The following is a 21,301-nucleotide window of genomic DNA, read 5'->3' as shown; positions in this document are numbered from 1 at the left end:
GTAAGAGAGATGTGTGGAAATAAAAAGAGCGTGGTTGAGAGAGCAGAAGAGGGTGTTTTGAAATGGTTTGGGCTCATGGAGAGAATGAGTGAGGAGAGATTGACCAAGAGGATATATGTGTCGGAGGTGGAGGGAACGAGGAGAAGAGGGAGACCAAATTGGAGGTGGAAAGATGGAGTGAAAAAGATTTTGTGTGATCGGGGCCTGAACATGCAGGAGGGTGAAAGGAGGGCAAGGAATAGAGTGAATTGGAGTCGATGTGGTATACAGGGGTTGACGTGCTGTCAGTGGATTGAATCAAGGCATGTGAAGCGTCTGGGGTAAACCATGGAAAGCTGTGTAGGTATGTATATTTGCGTGTGTGGACGTGTGTATGTACATGTGTATGGGGGGGGGGGGGTTGGGCCATTTCTTTCGTCTGTTTCCTTGCGCTACCTCGCAAACGCGGGAGACAGCGACAAAGTATAAAAAAAAAAAAAAAAAAAATATATATATATGTATATATATATATATATCCCTGGGGATGGGGGATTAAGAATACTTCCCACGTATTCCCTGCGTGTCGTAGAAGGCGACTAAAAGGGGAGGGAGCGGGGGGCTGGAAATCCTCCCCTCTCGTTTTTTTTTTAAATTTTCCAAAAGAAGGAACAGAGCGGGCCAGGTGAGGATATTCCAAAAAAGGCCCAGTCCTCTGTTCTTAATGTTACCTCACTGACGCAGGAAATGGCGAATAGTTTAAAAAAAGAAAAGAAAAATATATATATATAGTAATAAAAAATTATATAAAAAAATCATAAGCTAGTTCTATCCATCTAACTTTACAGACAATATTGAAACATTATTTGGATATATAACACCTAACTAAGGAGGAGTCAAGGCCCTACATCATAATTCATTAAATCTTCAAAACTTGGCTTTGGTTTCTTTGAGAACCCATGGATCTTATCGATCAATTTGTTCTTATCCCTATGGACTTGAGTTGGAGTAACTGTTTTTACAGATTTACACTTGAAGTCTGCTAATGACTTGTCTGTGTTTTGTATAATTACATGTGATGGCTTAATTCCCTCTTTCACTGGTTTTGCGGACAGTTTGGTTACATGTATGCCAGCATTTTCTGAAAATGAAATGGGTGTTTTTTCTATAGGTGATGACTGTGAGTTACATTTTTCAGGAACTTTAGTTTTACTTTCTTTCCAATCAAACTTCTCATCTTTTTTGTCAACAAAATTTTTCATTTTACTTTCTTTAAGCTTCAAGTTTCCATCTAAAGTGTCCACAGTACCTTTTGCAGTCCTACCTAATGAGGACTGTGGTAATGTATCTGCGAGTATTTTATGTGGAGTTCCTGCACCATCTTCCATTCGTTTACCAGCTTTCAGACACTGAGATATAGACCCCTTTTTCAAAAGATTACTTTTTAAGTTTGTGGTTGATTTCACAACTTGTGGTGTTTTATGTGACTCTGGTGTACTTTGCTGTCCTATTATCAAATCTGCATGTGTACTTTTTGGCATAGAACTTCTCTCTGAAAGTTCACATCTAACAGCAAATGGGGACTTTTGGCTTTCTTCTATTGACTTTTTCTCTTTTCTAAGCTGAGAATTCTTTTGTGCGCTCTTCTTGAATTTACGTTTTTTACGAAGATGACTTTTAGGAGGATCATTTGTACTTACTTTTGTTAAATGAGACATTCCTATTGAAGGACTGTGAGGAGAATGGGTTGCGTCACCTTTTTTGGATATAGCCCTTAAGTGATTCTCTATTTTCTTTATAGCTGTGCTAGTTGACTGCTGCTGATCATGGAGTGTTTTGTCAGCATGAACACCCACCAACTTTTCATTAGCTTCCATCAACTTCTGACTGTGTTTCTTAAGTTCCTCAAGCTCTCTTTCCAACTTCTTCACTTTGTTCACTAACATGGTTTGTATTTGTTGGGATTCACTTCCCTTACCTTCATCGACATAAGGATGATCTTGCTCTTCTGACTTTGTACTTTGTAACAAATGTGTATGATGCATATCTTGCTCCTCAGTCTTCTCTGTGGTGATATCTTCACTCTCTAATTCACCACTGCCAGAACTGTTAGTACTCTTCTTTCTTTCAGATCTTTGCCTCACATCCCCATCTGGCAACTGCTCTTCAGAGTTGTGACTACAAGTAAAGTTTCCTTCAATACTTTCTGTCTGATTGCATTTTGCTTTTTCTTTAGCAGCAAAATGTCTAACAGTACTTACAGCATCAATTTCAGGCACATTATTTGTGTTATTCTTTATTTCACCAGCCAATCTCGGTAGGTAATCCACTGCTTTTGACCTTTTGTGAGATATGTTTTCCTCAGCATCACCATGAATATTTGTGGACCTTTCTGTCGCCACAACTGTAGTTTTCTTAGCTGCTATTTCATCACAATGACGTACGGACAATGAGCTTTCTGCTGGTGCCTGTGTTGCATTAACAGAGATATCTTTCCCTCTACTAACAAGCGAAGAAGAGCTCTCTATCAACTTTGGTACAGTTATAAGAGATACATTTTCTTTACTCCTTCGACATGGAGTTACACGACTTTCTGCTAATGTAAGTGGTCTTTTACGAGGTCTGCCTCTCTTCCTTTTCTTGATACCACTTACATTTGGTTCAAGCTTTTCTAGTCCATCAATATTACTTTCTTGCAATGATAAAAGTCTGTTGTAATTCTCAACACCCTTCTTACATATTCTAGATGGGCTATTCAGACTACCACTGTCTGCCCCACTCTTCTGTAGCATATGCATCTTTCTCATCTTCGAATCACAAGTGAAAGAAAGAAAGGCATCATGAGACTTCTTACTCCCTTGGTTTTGCAGATCTATACATAGATTTTCATCACATTTCAATTGGGGAAGTATTTCACATTTCAGGTTATATATATCTTCTGGACATTCTTCTAGATGTTTGTGTAGTGGGCCTACTGCTTCCACAAGTTTTCTAAGTTGCTGTTCCTGTATTGGAACTGGTGACAATTGCCTTAACCAATCTATGACAGCATGGTCACCTTCTCCTATCATCTGTGACACCCTCCATAGCGAGTAAAGAACACCATTGTTAAACTGCTTCGATGATAATGGTATGGCAACACCTTTCATCAGATGATCAAGGTTAACATATTCCAAGAAATCCTCCCAATTCAATTCATCTCTATCAAATATATCACTTTCTATGCAGTTTAACTGGCTGCTTTCCCCATTCAGTTGATAATTACTTACTCTTCCATTGTTTTGTGTGATTGTTTCAGTTGGTGCATCACCTGAAGTAAGCCTTGCACTTTGTGACTGACTCTCAAAAACAAACACTTCTGGTGGAATAGTAGCACTTAGTGTATCTTCAGTAAGTGTGTTAGAAAATTTTGTTATGTTTAACAGAAAAGAGGCCAAATTACTTTCACACAAACGTAGTCCTTTGTCATACATTTCTGATGGCATTAACAGAACCAGCCAAGATGCCAAGTCCCCTATACTTGCCCCTATCTGAATTCTCAGGTCATTAAGTACCAACAGCAACCATACTGAGAAATCCTTCAAGTTGAGAGGCTGACGATGATACCTACCGACTACATCATCGATGCTGAATCTCTGTATCACAGGTAAGATCTTCATTAACAGCTCACCTACATCCTCCTGAAAAAACAAAGAACATATATTGCATAAGTTTGCTGCAATATCTTTCCTAGTTTACACACAGAGTAAAACTTTAAGTAAATATTTGATATTCACTGTAATTCTAATTAAAATCTAAAAAACAGGCATCATACCTAAACAATCAACAATAAATTTAGATACAAACACCCATCCATGTTCAAAGTCTAGTGTCAGTTTAGAATTCTAGATGCAAGAGGTCACAGCAGAGAACATACTGCAAGTACAGACACCCAAAAATATGTTCATACTACAAATATTTGCTTGTTAACAGAGATACTTACAAATTACATTCAACCATGTACAAGAAAGCAAAAATTTCCAGCATTATGAGAGAACAGAGTTTTAAATGGAATGTGCAATGCAGGTTTTCATGCCAGCCAGAATGAAAATCTATGAAAAGAGAAACAAGAAAAAAGTCAAGATATAGATGCAATAGTAATGAATTGAGATAATCACACATAAATGAAAGAAATAGTGAAAGACAAAGAATGAACCATGGAAAACAAGGAAATATGATAAAATGAATACAGAATTTGACAGCAGAACAAACATAAAATCAGTACCCAATCAGGACAAGATATGGTAAAATTTTGATATATAGGACCATTTTCAAGAAAAACTGAAAATATCAATGGTAATAAAAATGGCAACAGTGAACCCACAATTATGCATGATTAATAGGAGTGTATGTAAGAAAATTTCCTATATCAACATACAAGTGAGCACACTAGGATGAAAAGACTGGCACTATCATTACTACATCTTATTTTTAAACCTACAAGCATGAATCTTCAGAATACAATATATGATACACCAACTGGAAAAAGTGGTCATGCAATCCTCATATTTGACGACGTGGTAAATGAAGATGTTAAAAGTGTGAAGGTGAGAAAAGACCTAAAGAGGAGATATAAGCATGGAAACTGCACACATCTCAACAATTTCTAGAGAAACAAAGAGAGGGAAATGAAGTACAGTAGCCAGGAACCAAGGCATTGTGGAAAGGTTCATAAAATATACCCAAAAGGAGTATGAACATGGTTTTTCTAGCCTTAAATATAGAGAGAATGTTAAAAAAGGGGGAAAATGGTTTATCAAAAGATCAAAAAGCAATAGAGCACATGATATGCAGTGGTGAAGATGTAAGAGACATTCCAGCCACTCAGCATTTGCAAGAAATAAGAGACCAATAACTGAACAAAAGAAAGGAGGAACAAATAAACTTTGAAAAGAATATAGTGGACAAGGCGGAAAAAATCCAAAACATTCCCATATATTTATCAGGAATAATTCATCAGTTAAGGAACAGATAATCAGGCTAGAGGAATCAGAGGGAAGAAATTTTGATGATGTAAGGGTATGTAAGGAACTGAAGAGAAGTTCAAAAGTATTTTCGAGCAGAAGACACTGTAACAGAAACTCTAATGTTAGGAATCGGGAAGAGGTTATAAAGAGCATTGATATATTTAAGAAAGATGTCCACAGAAAATTAAAAGGTATATATCTATACTCCGCTCATAGTACGGATAAAATTTCACTATATGTGCTGAAAACGTGTGCAGACACACTAGGCAAACCTCTTGAAATACTGCTCAAGACAACACTGGAATATGCCAATGCCAAAGGAATGGAAGAGGGTAAATGTCACACCTACCTAAAAGAAAGAAGCAAAAGTCACACCTATCTATTAGAAAGGATATAAAATAGCCACTTAACAACAAAACAGTCTCACTGATAAGTGCAGTCTTACTTTAAGGTTCTGTAAACGATTATATGAAAGCAAATCAGACTTTTTATATAAAAGAACTTACCTACATAAAGGACAGCATCATTTTAGGGTAAGGAGGTAATATGTAACAAACATCTTATATCTATTTATACAAGAGAGTGAGGTCTGTCTTACACAAATGGGAGGCTGAATGGACTCCTTGTACCTGGATATCCAAAAAGCATTTGATACTGAAGCATATGGGAGGGTGATTAAGAAGCTGGATCATGGGCAAGAATAATGGAAAGATAAAATTTGTTAGTGAAAGGAAAAAAAGGATGCAACTCAGAGTAGCCTTCCTGAAACTGGTTGATGTCACCAATGGATTGCCAAAACGTTCTGTTTTAACACAATCACTCTACTTGATTAATGTAAATGACTTGCCAAAAAGTATGGACTCCTGCCTGAATATATTTGCAGATGATGAAAAGGTAAGTAGGTAACTGATGGTATGCAGCCACCGACCAGGGAAGTATAAACAGGTGACAACACTTAACTCATGCAACTCATTCTTTGCAATTCTAGATGTTCCTACAGTGAGCATTCTGCACTAGCCCTGCCTTTTGGCAAAATCTTCAGAGCAATAGAAAGAAAGCATGTACGAATGTTAGATAGGAGCTTTAGGCAGAAACATTAGGTAGCTGTAGTGGTTATGAGGATTAGCTGGAGGCATTAGATAGAAGTAGTAAGCCATAACACTAGGTAGGAATATTAGGTAGACACATTAGGTAAAAATAGTAAGAACATTACAAAGAAGCCTCCGAAAATGCTGTGCTAGAGTTGCCCTCTGCCAGTGGCCTGTTAAGGGCAAGGCACTAAAGACTAAGATGTGGCAATGGAGTTCAACAGTTATGGAGACTTTTGCAATGGCAAACCCCTTGAGGGAGTTCCCAAAGGGAACGAGCATCAAAGATATAGATAGACAGATATATAGAGATGATGAAAAGGTCATGACGGAAGGAAACAATTGTACCTTTACAAATTCAAAAGTTGGCCTGATTTCTAGTACATATGAACAAAATATATTTGATTTAAAAGTGTCTAAAAAGGAAGAAACAGAATAATCAAGTCTGCAATAATACATTAGAACACAGATAATAGCAAACAAAAAACTATGAAGGTCTAGCCAGACAGATGGAAAGGTCATTCAATGTACTGCAAAGTGAAATAAGAAATAAAGGAACAATTGGTGTGCTCTTTGTAGAGCCTCTGAGATTACAATAAGTTTGTATGAGCTCTCCAGGGGCAGGCCACTGAACAGCAAGAGCCTTACATGCAACATGTACAAAGAAAGAATACAGCTTGCATCTACCACGTAAAACAACACTTACAAACTCCTGCACAAGCGAATGCTGTTTGGGATCTGCTTCAATGTTCATCGTTGTGGGGTTGAAGGAGATCAAGTACTCAGACAATATCACTTTTTCGGGGGACATGCCACAAGATTCCCCTACTTTTGTTCTCACAAATATTTCAAACTGCTTAGCAAGTCGTACAAAGCAATGCCTGCAAACCTGCAAATTATCAGTAGTAGTACATCAATAAAAGGTAATAACAAGTATAAAATCAGTCAACAAAATCTATACTGCAATCCCCTGTTTCTGTCTTTCAAGTCATCTCTTATCATCTAATGATAGGGCTTGTCCTGTACTTTGATGATCTATAAATCATCAAAGAACAGGGCAAGCTAGGACTCTACAATTATTCTCTACTACATCCCAAATGACACCACTCTTGATATCCATCAGGCTTCCCCAGGAAGGAAGCCAAGTGAGGATACACATGTACATAATTCACACTGGCTGCCCTTATTCATTCCCGTCGCCACCATGCCAAATAATGAAATATCCCCCTCCCACCCGCATGTGCGCAAGGTAGCACTAGGAAAAGACAACAAAGGTCACATTCGTTCACACTCAGTCTCTAGCTGTCATGTATAATGCACTGAAACCACAGCTCCCTTTCCACATCCAGGCCACACAGAACTTTCCATGGTTTACCCCAGACGCTTCACATGCCCTGGTTCAATCCACATCGACCCCGGTATACCACATCATTCCAATTCACTCTATTCCTTGCATGCCTTTCGCCCTCCTGCATGTTCAGGCCCCGATCACTTAAAATCTTTTTCACTCCATCTTTCCACCTCCAATTTGGTCTCCCACTTCTCCTCGTTCCCTCCACCTCTGACACATATATCATCTTGGTCAATCTTCCCTCACTCATTCTCTCCATGTGACCAAACCATTTCAAAACACCCTCTTCTGTTCTCTCAACCACACTCTTTTTATTACCACACATCTCTCCTACCCTATCATTACTTACTCGATCAAACCACCTCACACCACATATTGTCCTCAAACATCTCATTTCCAGCACATCCACCCTCCTCCGCACAACTCTATCCATAGCCCATGCCTCGCAACCATACAACATTGTTGGAACCACTATTCCTTCAAACATACCCATTCTTGCTTTCTGAGATAATGTTCTCGACTTCCACACATTCTTCAAGGCTCCCAGAATTTTCGCCCTCTCCCCCACCCTATGATTCACTTCCGCTTCCATGGTTCCATCCTCTGCCAAATCCACTCTCAGATATCTAAAACACTTCACTTCCTCCAGTTTTTCTCCATTCAATTTTACCTCCCAACTGACTTGACCCTCAAACCTACTGTACCTAATAACCTTGCTCTTATTCACAAATTACTCTCAACTTTCTTCTTTCACCCACTTTACCAAACTCAGTCACCAGCTTCTGCAGTTTCTCACATGAATCAGCCACAAGCGCTGTATCATCAGCGAACAACAACTGACTCACTTCCCAAGCTCTCTCATCCACAACAGACTGCATACTTGCCCCTCTTTCCAAAACTCTTGCATTCACCTCCCTAACAACCCCATCCATAAACAAATTAAGCAACCATGGAGACATCACACACCCCTGCCACAAACCTACATTCATTGAGAACCAATCACTTTCCTCTCTTCCTACACGTACACATGCCTTACATCCTCGATAAAAACTTTTCACTGCTTCTAACAACTTGCCTCCCACACCATATATTCTTAATATCTTCCACAGAGCATCTCTATCAACTCTATCATATGCCTTCTCCAGATCCATAAATGCTACATACAAATCCATTTGCTTTTCTAAGTATTTCTCACATACACTCTTCAAAGCATATATATATTATTATTATTATTATTTTGCTTTGTCGCTGTCTCCCGCATTTGCGAGGTAGCGAAAGGAAACAGACGAAAGAAATAGCCCAACCCACCCCCATACACATGTATATACATACACGTCCACACATGCAAATTTTTTTTTTTTTTTTTTTCAAACTATTCGCCATTTCCCGCGTTAGCGAGGTAGCGTTAAGAACAGAGAACTGGGCCACTGAGGGAATATCCTCACCTGGCCCCCTTCTCTGTTCCTTCTTTTGGAAAATTAAAAAAAATTGAGAGGGGAGGATTTCCAGCCCCCCGCTCCCTCCCCTTTTAGTCGCCTTCTACGACACGCAGGGAATACGTGGGAAGTATTCTTTCTCCCCTATCCCCAGGGATGAAACATGCAAATATACATACCTATACATCTCAATGTACACATATATATATACACACACAGACATATACATATATACACATGTACATAATTCATAGTCTGCCTTTATTTATTCCCATCACCACCTCACCACACATGGAATAACATCCCCCTCCCCCCTCATGTGTGCGAGGTAGCGCTAGGAAAAGACAACAAAGGCCCCATTCGTTCACACTATATACTTTATGTATATCGTGTGGGAGGTAAGGTGTTAGAAACATTGAAAAGTTTTCATCAAGGATGTAAGGCATGAGTACAAGTAGAGAGAGAGAGGAAAGTGATTGGTTCCCAGTGAATGTCAGTTTGCTGCAGGGGTGTGTGATGTTTCTATGGTTGTTTAACTTGTTTATGGATGGGGTTGTTAGGGAGGTGAATGCATGAGTTTTGGAGAGGGGCAAGTATGAAGTCTGTCGTGGATGAGGAGGCCTGAGAAGTGACTCAGTTGTACGCCAATGATAAAGGGCTGGTGGCTGATTCTGGTGAGAATCTGCAAAAGTTGGTGACTGAGTTTGGTAAAGTTTGTGAAAGAAGAAAGCTGAGAGTACATGTGAATAAGAGCAAGGTTGGCTTTCTTTGTCTGTTCCTAGTGCTACCTTGCAAATGCAGAAAATAGCGATCAAGTTTAGAAAAAAAAAAAAGCACTCTATGTTCATTCTGATCTTCAATTCAAACATTCAACACTACTCCCTCCACATTCTCCAGTGCTTCACCTCCAGTAACAGTGATCTTAACTGCACCTACATACAACCTCACTTTATCAACATGCTTAGGAATAATGTTCTATAAGATAAAGCAGGTAAGCAAAGAGATAAAGCAATATCAACAACACACTTATCAGCATCAAAACACTTCAAAACTTTACATCAAGAATGACAATGTTCCCGCTCTACTTCCCACAAGCATAAAACACACTTGGTGACTGACTTTCCACTCATGGTTGCCGTGTGTACATGGAGATTATTCTGAAACTTTTTCTTTTCTGTGTTTACATGACTGAGCTCACTTTTTCATGAATGTCAGACAAGCAGATCACTGGAGAGTGAAGCACTAGATAGCAGGGACTTGATGTATAATTTTTTTCTTCATATGCACTTTGCCTATCTCATGCTTTTCTTTGTTCCAGTTCTGCTCAAATCATACTTTCTTAACTTCCATCTTTCTTACCTCATTTTTATCTTTCTTCCCTTCCCATCCATTCACTTCATTTCCCTCTGTCCCATCCAACATACCTTTCTTAATCTAACATATTTTCTTTATTCACATACTCCAAATTACTTTCTTTATTCACCTACTCCTTCTCACTTTCTTTATTCACCTACTCCTACTCAATTTCTTTATTCACCTACTCCTCCTCTCTTTATTCATATCAGTTCCTGCCCAACTCAGCTTTTGTTTATTACTATCTAGCTCATTTCACTATCTGTTACTTCCATTTGTATAATTTCCTTTATTCCTATCTTTTCCATATTCTTCTCTTCCCTATCTCCTACTACTGTTCATTTTCCTCCTGTCCATACTATACACTCACATACCTGGTACAATACAATTCAAATAATTTCCACATTCTATATATTTCAAAATGTGCTTTCAAGAAATGCCTTCTAATATAGCTTCTGTCTATTTACATCCACTAATTTTATCTTTATCGCTCTTTCCTGTCCTCCCTGCTTTCTAATCTAGTTTTACCCCAATCATACACATTATGAGTTGTCTGTATCTAAAGTTAAAAACCATAAGTGCACAAACGTAGAATGCCTGACTATTGTACTGACCTTGCCTTCATCACGATCCCGTTGGGTGAGTTGTACTGGGGCTACATTGAGAGACACACATACCCAACGCACAGGTACCATCAGAGTTGGAGGTTTGATGTCTTCTTCAATATTGTGCCAAAAGTTTTTTTGGACCAAATAATTAAAGCCGCACACCATACAACGACCACGGATATGAATCGAAGATGGTCCAACGTCCTCTTCATCTAAATTTGTAATACATGTGGGCTGTGCCTCATGAGGATATGTTGGAGCTGAATGTAAATCTCCTTCAGACTGGTGAGAGGAAGATAATGTATTGAAAATGAACTGCAATGGTGAAGAATGTGCACCAGGTTCAGATCGGACAGGAGTGGAATGATAAGTGGGAGAAGTCCATGATGAAGTAGATATTTCATTAAAGTGGCTGGCAAACGAGTCCTTGGGAAAAGACTGTTGACTGATGTTTCCTTCAATCTTCACTGCTGATACTGCTTTTCCACCAAATGCTTCCTGTGGCAATACGCTCTTCAGATCTTTCAACACCACCACAGCTTTTGGTTTTCTGTTCTGATTAAGAACTTTTTTCAGATTTCTATGTTTAGCCTGTTGGTTAATGAGTGATTTTTCACTGAAATAACCCACAACAGAATCATTATCATCACAAGCAGTGATACTCTGTGCATTAATTCTATAAGCCTCCTCTATTTTTGGAGACTTTTGCCTCAATCTTATCTTCCTACGATTTGTAAAGGTAGAACGAGACCTCCGTCGCCTGGTCCTCTGTTTCATTCCAGGGAAATTTTTCTTTGTCACTTCATTACCATCAACTTCATTTCTTACACAATGGGCTTTGCTCACATCATGTCTTTCATCTTTGGTTCTCTTATTCTTTCTTTTCACATCTGTTTCATTAAATTTTCTCTTTTGACCTTTATTAATATTTGCTAAGTTTTCTTTCTCAAATTCTCTAGTTACTTCAGTATCTATTCTATATTTCTCTGTCATTGTCTTCCCCCTGCTCCCAGATGGATTTTCCACTGTAGATTTTAAGTTCTCCTTTGGCAACATGCGCACTTTCACCTTGGAAAAATTTACCTGAGACACATCAACATTTTTCTGACGTGCAATCCTTTGTACCACTTGGGATCTGAAACATAAAACAGAACAAATATGTAGTTTGTGTAATCTGGAAAACTATTTCACTGCCAGAGAAAGAACCTATAAGATCTGAGAGAGCACTTGCTCACAAACAGGTGAAAATACCCCTTTACCTCCTAAACAGTGAGCAACCAATCTGGATATCATCCTTTCAACCATCTTAATTTCTATAAGGCCACCCAAGAGACCCAAAAACCATACAAAAATGTGCCTAGGCTTAACATTTCATAGCCTCAGTGAGGCAAGTTTTACCTCCTGGCCACTAACTCACATAATTCTTTAACTACAAAAATATGTGCCACATGAATGTTACTGTAAGGACTTAAGATTTATTTCTATCTTTTAAATGCCACAGAAGGAAGGGTTGAAAAAAAATAATGGTGCTCAAGGTGCTCTGCCTCCAGCAAAGAACAGAATTTTCAAATTCAAAAACTTACATTTTGCACCTCTAAACCTAGCCTTAATATAGGTAGGAACACCTATATTATGTACTTTAGCCCCTTATAAAATCTTCACCTTACCAAAAATCTGGCTTCTAATACCCATTATTCTCCTCTCAAGGTAACTTACTCAATCAAAATAAGGAAGGGTGACCAGATCTAAGCAGAGGTGTGGTCTGAAAATGGTGATCTTAGAATTATCCTTAACACCTGAACAAGACATTAATTTTTAGGTTGGTGGATGAAGCTTGATGTTGACAGCCTTAATGACCCTGGCAGTTGTTGCTTAAGCTAATGTCCAAAAACTAACCATAGTAACTGGCAAAGACCAAATGCATTTTGAGTGTGTCTGGGTCTTAAAATTACCCTTAATGCCTGAAAAGTTGTCACAGTTATTTCAGTTGGTGGATGTACTTGAAGTTGACAGCCTTAATGCCCCTGGCAGACGATAGGCATATAACTTAAACAACCAACCAACCACAGTGTTATGAAAAATATCCAGCCAACCATGTTCATGATTTTCAAGGATTCTCTTAAAACTGTAGTGAAAGAATCTGTAAGCCTTGCTTATGAAACTGAATTTCTTGAGACAGAAAAGACATTTGTTACGTATCTGCTGGATTCTCAAAGAGAGGAGTTATGTAATGATGACCCATAATGCTTAAGCAAGATTAGGCAGTCCAAGAAGACACAGAATCTGAATCTGAACTTATCTTGGCAATCAAAATGTTGAGTGGTAAGATAACACATGTTGAGGTTTCTCAGCTAATTACAGAATATAATCCTAATAAAAAAGGAGTTTAAAGGTGGCAAGAGAGCTAAATGACCTACCATTTTGCACCAGAGACTTTTAAAAGGAGAAACAGATGGTGCAAAGCCAAAAGTGTTATTCTGTCATTACACTAAAAGCTGGAAAGCTCAACTTCTGGAAACATGCATTACAGCTGCTGATGATGTCACAAATGATGCCCATCCAATGTGGATTTTCATTCTCCCTCACATGGGGAATACCTGCTGAAGTCTTCAGAGGTCTTCTATCCCCAAAGCCCAAGTCAACTAGACTTCAAACCCATCACTTCCAGCAAATGACCTCAACAAACATCATCCTCTGTTCACCATAAAAAGAAAACTTAAGCATCCAACATGAACTCTCCACTTGCCCATCCTGATAAAACCCCCTCTGGCTCACCCAACCCACATAACCACCAAAAAGATTTATACAAACTACAGGAAAGCAAACTGGCCAGCCTTTACAATACAAGAAACCAAAGCTCCAAAGCTTCAATATAGGTGATTTCCTATTCCTCGATTGTGCAATCTCAGACTTCATCGACATCTTCAACCAAGCAAGCAAAAAACACACAAGGTATAGAAAGAAATACAACCTAAACTTCTCACAAGTTAGATTCCTCATAAAGTAAAGAAACCAACTCAGACAAAACCACTCACCATCAACAGAAATCAGAGAACAAATCCAAACTCTAAAAAAAACATCATCACTTATCTCATAACTTAAAGACAAAATGAAAACTAGCATTCCTTCCTCAATACAATGAAACACAAAACCCATAGTAATAAACTCTGGTGCATCTTAAAGAAGATCCACACTTATTGCAACAATCCAATTCTTACTCATAAAGAACTCCTGACCCAATTCAATGAAGTCTATTCTCCCAAAGAACACAAAAACATTTACTTTTTATTTTGCTTTGTCGCTGTCTCCCGCGCCTGCGAGGTAGCGCAAGGAAACAGACGAAAGAAATGGCCCAACCCACCCCCACACACATGCACACACACACACGTCCACACACGCAAACATACACACCCACACATCCCAACATACACACATATATACACACACAGACACACACATATACACACATGCACACAATTCACACTGTCTGCCCCTACTCACCCCCATCGCCACCCCGCCACACACGGAATAACATCCTCCTCCCCCTCATGTGCGCAAGGCAGCGCCAGGAAAAGACAACAAAGGCCCCATTCGTTCACACTCAGTCTCCAGCTGTCATGCAATAATGCCCGCAACCACAGCTCCCTTACCACATCCAGGCCCCACACAGCTTTCCATGGTTTACCCCAGATGCTTCACATGCCCTGGTTCAATCCATTGACAGCACGTCAACCCCTGTATACCACATCGATCCAATTCACTCTATTCCTTGCACGCCTTTCACCCTCCTGCATGTTCAGGCCCTGATCACTCAAAATCCTTTTCACTCCATCTTTCTACCTCCAATTTGGTCTCCCACTTCTCCTCGTTCCCTCCACCTCCGACACATATATCCTCTTGGTCAATCTTGCTCTCTCAACCATGCTCTTCTTATTTCCACACATCTCTCTTAGCCTTACATTACTTACTCGATCAAACCACCTCACACCACACATTGTCCTCAAACATCTCATTTCCAGCACATCCACCCTCCTGCACACAACTCTATCCATAGCCCACACCTCGCAACCATACAACATTATTGGAACCACTATTCCTTCAAACATACCCATTTTTGCTTTCCGAGATAATGTTCTCGACTTCCACACATTCTTCAAGGCCCCCAGGATTTTCGCCCCTCCCCCACCCTATGATTCACTTCTGCTTCCATGGTTCCATCCGCTGCCAGATCCACTCCCAGATATCTAAAACACTTTACTTCCTCCAGTTTTTCTCCATTCAAACTTACCTCCCACTTGACTTGACCCTCCACCCTACTGTGGAGAATAAAAAGATGTTCTGGAAGGAGGTAAATAGGGTGCGTAAGACAAGGGAGCAAATGGGAACTTCAGTGAAGGGCGTAAATGGGGAGGTGATAACAAGTAGTGGTGATGTGAGAAGGAGATGGAATGAGTATTTTGAAGGTTTGTTGAATGTGTCTGATGACAGAGTGGCAGATATAGGGTGTTTTGGTCGAGGTGGTGTGCAAAGTGAGAGGGTTAGGGAAAATGATTTGGTAAACAGAGAAGAGGTAGTAAAAGCTTTGCGGAAGATGAAAGCCGGCAAGGCAGCAGGATTGGATGGTATTGCAGTGGAATTTATTAAAAAAGGGGGTGACTGTATTGTTGACTGGTTGGTAAGGTTATTTAATGTATGTATGACTCATGGTGAGGTGCCTGAGGATTGGCGGAATGCGTGCATAGTGCCATTGTACAAAGGCAAAGGAGATAAGAGTGAGTGCTCAAATTACAGAGGTATAAGTTTGTTGAGTATTCCTGGTAAATTATATGGGAGGGTATTGATTGAGAGGGTGAAGGCATGTACAGAGCATCAGATTGGGGAAGAGCAGTGCGGTTTCAGAAGTGGTAGAGGATGTGTGGATCAGGTGTTTGCTTTGAAGAATGTATGTGAGAAATACTTAGAAAAGCAAATGGATTTGTATGTAGCATTTATGGATCTGGAGAAGGCATATGATAGAGTTGATAGAGATGCTCTGTGGAAGGTATTAAGAATATATGGTGTGGGAGGCAAGTTGTTAGAAGCAGTGAAAAGTTTTTATCGAGGATGTAAGGCATGTGTACGTGTAGGAAGAGAGGAAAGTGATTGGTTCTCAGTGAATGTAGGTTTGCGGCAGGGGTGTGTGATGTCTCCATGGTTGTTTAATTTGTTTATGGATGGGGTTGTTAGGGAGGTAAATGCAAGAGTCCTGGAAAGAGGGGCAAGTATGAAGTCTGTTGGGGATGAGAGAGCTTGGGAAGTGAGTCAGTTGTTGTTCGCTGATGATACAGCGCTGGTGGCTGATTCATGTGAGAAACTGCAGAAGCTGGTGACTGAGTTTGGTAAAGTGTGTGGAAGAAGAAAGTTAAGAGTAAATGTGAATAAGAGCAAGGTTATTAGGTACAGTAGGGTTGAGGGTCAAGTCAATTGGGAGGTGAGTTTGAATGGAGAAAAACTGGAGGAAGTGAAGTGTTTTAGATATCTGGGAGTGGATCTGTCAGCGGATGGAACCATGGAAGCGGAAGTGGATCATAGGGTGGGGGAGGGGGCGAAAATTTTGGGAGCCTTGAAAAATGTGTGGAAGTCGAGAACATTATCTCGGAAAGCAAAAATGGGTATGTTTGAAGGAATAGTGGTTCCAACAATGCTGTATGGTTGCGAGGCGTGGGCTATGGATAGAGTTGTGCGCAGGAGGATGGATGTGCTGGAAATGAGATGTTTGAGGACAATGTGTGGTGTGAGGTGGTTTGATCGAGTAAGTAACGTAAGGGTAAGAGAGATGTGTGGAAATAAAAAGAGCGTGGTTGAGAGAGCAGAAGAGGGTGTTTTGAAATGGTTTGGGCACATGGAGAGAATGAGTGAGGAAAGATTGACCAAGAGGATATACGTGTCGGAGGTGGAGGGAACGAGGAGAAGAGGGAGACCAAATTGGAGGTGGAAAGATGGAGTGAAAAAGATTTTGTGTGATCGGGGCCTGAACATGCAGGAGGGTGAAAGGAGGGCAAGGAATAGAGTGAACTGGAGCGATGTGGTATACAGGGGTTGACGTGCTGTCAGTGGATTGAATCAAGGCATGTGAAGCATCTGGGGTAAACCATGGAAAGCTGTGTAGGTATGTATATTTGTGTGTGTGGACGTGTGTATGTACATGTGTATGGGGGGGGGGGGGGGGGGGGGGGGGTTGGGCCATTTCTTTTCGTCTGTTTCCTTGCGCTACCTCGCAAATGCGGGAGACAGCGACAAAGTATAAAAAAAAAAAAAAAAAAAAAAAAATATCACTACAAAAAGTATCAGCCAAAATAACCTCACAGCAAAACAGGAAAATCATGCAACACCTAAACAAAATCCATCCAGACATAACTGACCATTCAACCTTTATTCCTAAGGGCAAATAATGCGATGAAAACCTTACAAAACTCTCCTGCTACAAGCCCTGACAACATATAAAACTTTCACATCAAACACAAGCTCATTTGCAATCCAAGCATTATAGATATTTTCTACCACTCCTAGCCATAAAACAAAATTCATAACATCTGGAAGTTCTTCTACACTGACTTTTAAGTTATCTTTCATCTCAATCCACCAAGCTGTTCTCTTTCTTCTTTCACCAATTTCACTTCTATAATTTCTCCTTGCAACTTCTTTATCTATTTTCATATTCATACTCCTCTTTTGCTGTTCAACACTTTAGCCATCTCTACTGTCATCTACTGCTTTTCTTCTTTATTTACTTCCACACATACCCTTTTTCTTACCTGACATTTCTGCTTCCAAAGGGATGGTCTTAAAATTTTCACTTTTAACAATCCATGGTATGAATTAAACAACACAGAAAGTGTCCCTTTTAAATCTTTCAGACGAGTAAACTGTTGTCTGTTCAAGAAATATTTGTACAGAGCCTTAAGAATGTGTATATTGTTTCTAATCCCTAAATGTCTCTTAACATGGAAATCTACTAACACCCCTCCTCCATCATTTAACTCAACCACTTTAATCTCTCGCAGTATGTTTTCTGTTCCTCTTTTGACCTTATAACATTAATGTCTGAACAAATCACGAAAAATTTTTAACTTTGTATTCTTTTATAGCAATATGGAGCATTCTGGTCTCAAAATTAGACAAGTGACATATGTAAATTCTGTGCTGTTTATTTTCCTGCCTGTATCTTTACAGTACTTACATATGTAAATCACTGGAATGCTTACTCCATTACTGTGAGGTATACTGAACTAAAAAATCACATACTTTTTCCACATAGAGAACTTACCATCACTTGAAAATTCTGGCAAAATTCAAGTACAATCATTGAACTGGTGGTCTGAATACAGTATACAGAAGTGCTAAATTACTCAGCTGTTCCAAAGACTGCTGCATGACTGTGCAGTACATCCTTGGCTCCTTACATGCATTTTATATGGCAAAATTTACAATTATTATGGATGACTCTGTTGAAGAGGTAATCACTAACCGGAAGCCTGCAGACACCATACCATAACAAGGAAGACAAACTTGTTGTGCAGCACGCGTTTCCTTATCAGTGTCAGCAAGTGAAGTCTCCAGCAACTGCAGGTAAACACACAAGTAAAAATCTCCATTACAAAAAATCATCCAAATTATCTTGTCTAATGGGATACTGCCAAAAGCAACAACTTGGTTTGAAGAAATTCATCATTTTCAAATGTGGGCACCAAATATGTTCTTAAAGTTATCCACATTCATGCCAAATTCCCACATTCTACCCCTCTTATCTAATCTTTATCAAAAATTTCAAAAGGCCAGATGTTTCAAGAAACAGGTACAGAGAAAACAGAGAGAGAAAAAAGAAAAGGAAGAGTCTAACTATTTCTTTGAGGCAGAAAGCTTCCCTTTTAGAAATGAGTATGAAGTAAAATTGCAAATGAATGATGTGCAACTGTGCTATTACAAAGAGTATGGGAAGGTGTTAAGGAGAGCATGAATGGAATGGATCAAGAAAGTGTGGGCAAAAGGGAAGAAGGATGATTGGAATTGTGAAGTATGTATAGGTGTGTGTATAGGCACTAGTGGAGATGAAGACTAAGCAAGGTAAGGGTGAAATGAAGCACAACAGGAGACATTTGAATGATTGTATAAATGGTTTTTAGAAGGAAAGAGAGGTTGTTGTAATGGGTGATATGAATGTGAAGGTGGGATGTGATGATATTGGCAAGACAGCTTTTTATGAGAAGTTCCTGGAGTAAATGAGAATGGAAGTTATCTTGTGGATGTTTGTATTAAGTAGGGGTTTATTCCTTGCAAACACCTTTTTACAGCACAAACTGACCCACAGGTATACAGGGAAGAGAAATGAAGGAAGAGAAGACCAAGAGGGTTTGATTGACTCGGTGGCAGTGGATGAAAGGTTGAGAAAGCCTGTGCTAGATGCTAGAAATGGTAGAGAATTCTTTGAAACTCTGACCATTACACAGTTCTTTTGGGGGTGAGCATCATGGAGAAGCAAAGTGTGAGGAAGAATGGAGTGGTAAAAGTGTTGGCAGGTGAGAAGATGAATCAGAAAGAATGCAAGAAGGAGTATGAAAGGAGGGTGATTGAAAGTTTGAATGGAAGTACAATAAACAAAGGCATGCAGTCATGTGTAAATACAATGTTTAAGGTCGAAGAAGTAGTAACAGGATACTGGGTCATGAAATATAAGAATAAAAGGAGAAATGTATGGTGGACAAAAGAGACTAGAAAAGCTGTGGAAGAGAAGAAAAAGGTATATGGTAGGTTCCTCAACAGCAATATACCTGATCCACACATCCTCTACTGCTTTTAAAACCACACAGCTCCTCCCCAATCTGATGCTCTGTACATGCCTCCACCCTCTTAATCAATACCCTCTCATACAGTTTTCCAGGAATACTCAACAAACTTATGCCTCTATAGCTTGAACACTCACCTTTATCACCTTTGCCTTTGTACAATGGCACTATACAATGGCCAGAAAGGCAGCAGGTTATTAAAAAAAGGGGGTGACTGTGTGTTGACTGGTTGGTGAGGATATTCAATGCATGTATGGCTCATGGTGAAGTGCCTGAGGATTGGCGAAATGCATGCATAGTGCCATTGTACAAAGGCAAAGGGGATAAAGGTGAGTGTTCAAATTACAGAGTTATATGTTTGTTGAGTATTCCTGGGAAATTGTATGGCAGGATATTGATTGAGAAGGTGAAGGCAGGCACAGAGCATCAGATTAGGGAAAAGCAGTGTAGTTTCAGAAGTGGTAGAGGATGTGTGGATCAGGTGTTTGCTTTGAAGAATATATGCGAGAAATACTTAGAAAAACAAATGGATTTGTATGTATCATTTATGGATCTGGAGAAGGGATATGATAGAGTTGATAGAGATATTCTGTGAAAGATTTAAGAGTGTATGGTGTGGGAGGCAAGTTGCTAGGACCAGTGAAAAGTTTTTATCGAGGATGTTAGGCATGTGTACCAATAGGAATAGAGGAAAGTGGTTGGTTCCCAGTGAATGTTGGTTTGCGGCAGGGATGCGTGATGTCTCCATGGTTGTTAAATTTGTTTATGGATGGGGTTGTTAGCGAGGTGAATACAAGAGTTTTGGAGAGAGGGGCAAGTATGCAGTCTGTTGTGGATGAGAGGGCTTGGGAAGTGAGTCAGTTGTTGTTCGCTGATGATACAGCGCTGGTGGCTGATTCGTGTGAGAAACTGCAGAAGCTGGTGACTGAGTTTGGTAAAGTGTGTGAAAGAAGAAAACTGAGAGCAAATGTGAATAAGAGCAAGGTTATTAGGTAAAGTAGGGTTTAGGAACAAATCAATTGGGAGGTACTTTTGAATGGAGAAAAACTGGAGGAAGTGAAGTGTTTTAGATATCTGGGAGTGGATTTGGCAGCAGATGGAACCATGGAAGCAGAAGTGAGTCACAGGGTGGGGTAGGGGACGAAGGTTCTGGGAGTGTTGAAGAATGTGTGGAAGGTGAGAACTTTATCTTGGAAAGCAAAAATGGGTATGTTTGAAGGAATAGTGGTTCTAACAATGTCATATGGCTGCAAGGCATGGGCTATAGACAGGGTTGTGCGGAGGAGGGTGGATGTGTTGGAAATGAGATGTTTGAGGAAAATATGTGGTGTGACATGGTTTGATTAAGTAATGAAAGGGTAAGAGAGATGTGTGGTAATAAAAAGAGTGTGGTTGAGAAAGCAGAAGAGGGGGGGTACTGAAATGGTTTGGTCACATGGAGAGAATGAGTGAGGAAAGATTGACCAAAAGGATATATGTGTCAGAGGTGGAGGGAACGAGGACATGCGGGAAACCATATTGGCCATGGAAGGATGGAGTGAAAAAGATTTTGAGCGATCGGGCCTGAACTTGCAGGAGGGTGAAAGGCGTGCAAGGAATAGAGTGAGTTTGAACGATGTGGTATACTGGGGTCAATGTGCTGTCAATGGATTGAACCAGGG

The 21,301-nt window shown here is 39.8% G+C and overlaps 1 protein-coding gene across 1 annotated transcript in view; it reads right to left on the bottom strand.

Moving 5' to 3' along the window:
- Positions 1 to 498: 498 nt before the first annotated feature.
- LOC139753758 (uncharacterized) overlaps positions 499 to 21,301 on the bottom strand; it is a 63,640-nt gene continuing 42,837 nt past the window's right edge. Inside the window, exons 6-9 of the mRNA XM_071670580.1 lie at positions 18,326 to 18,420; positions 10,825 to 11,953; positions 6,777 to 6,959; positions 499 to 3,656 (exon numbers count right to left, since the gene is read on the bottom strand). Coding sequence (XP_071526681.1) covers positions 873 to 3,656; positions 6,777 to 6,959; positions 10,825 to 11,953; positions 18,326 to 18,420 — 4,191 coding nt within the window. The 3' untranslated portion in view covers positions 499 to 872. The remainder of the gene's footprint in view (positions 3,657 to 6,776; positions 6,960 to 10,824; positions 11,954 to 18,325; positions 18,421 to 21,301) is intronic.

This window comes from Panulirus ornatus, chromosome 15, assembly GCF_036320965.1.
Source record: "Panulirus ornatus isolate Po-2019 chromosome 15, ASM3632096v1, whole genome shotgun sequence".
Classification (NCBI taxonomy): Eukaryota; Metazoa; Arthropoda; class Malacostraca; order Decapoda; family Palinuridae; genus Panulirus; species Panulirus ornatus.
Note: the sequence above shows the minus strand (reverse complement) of the source record. Positions and strands in the feature narration are given on the sequence as shown.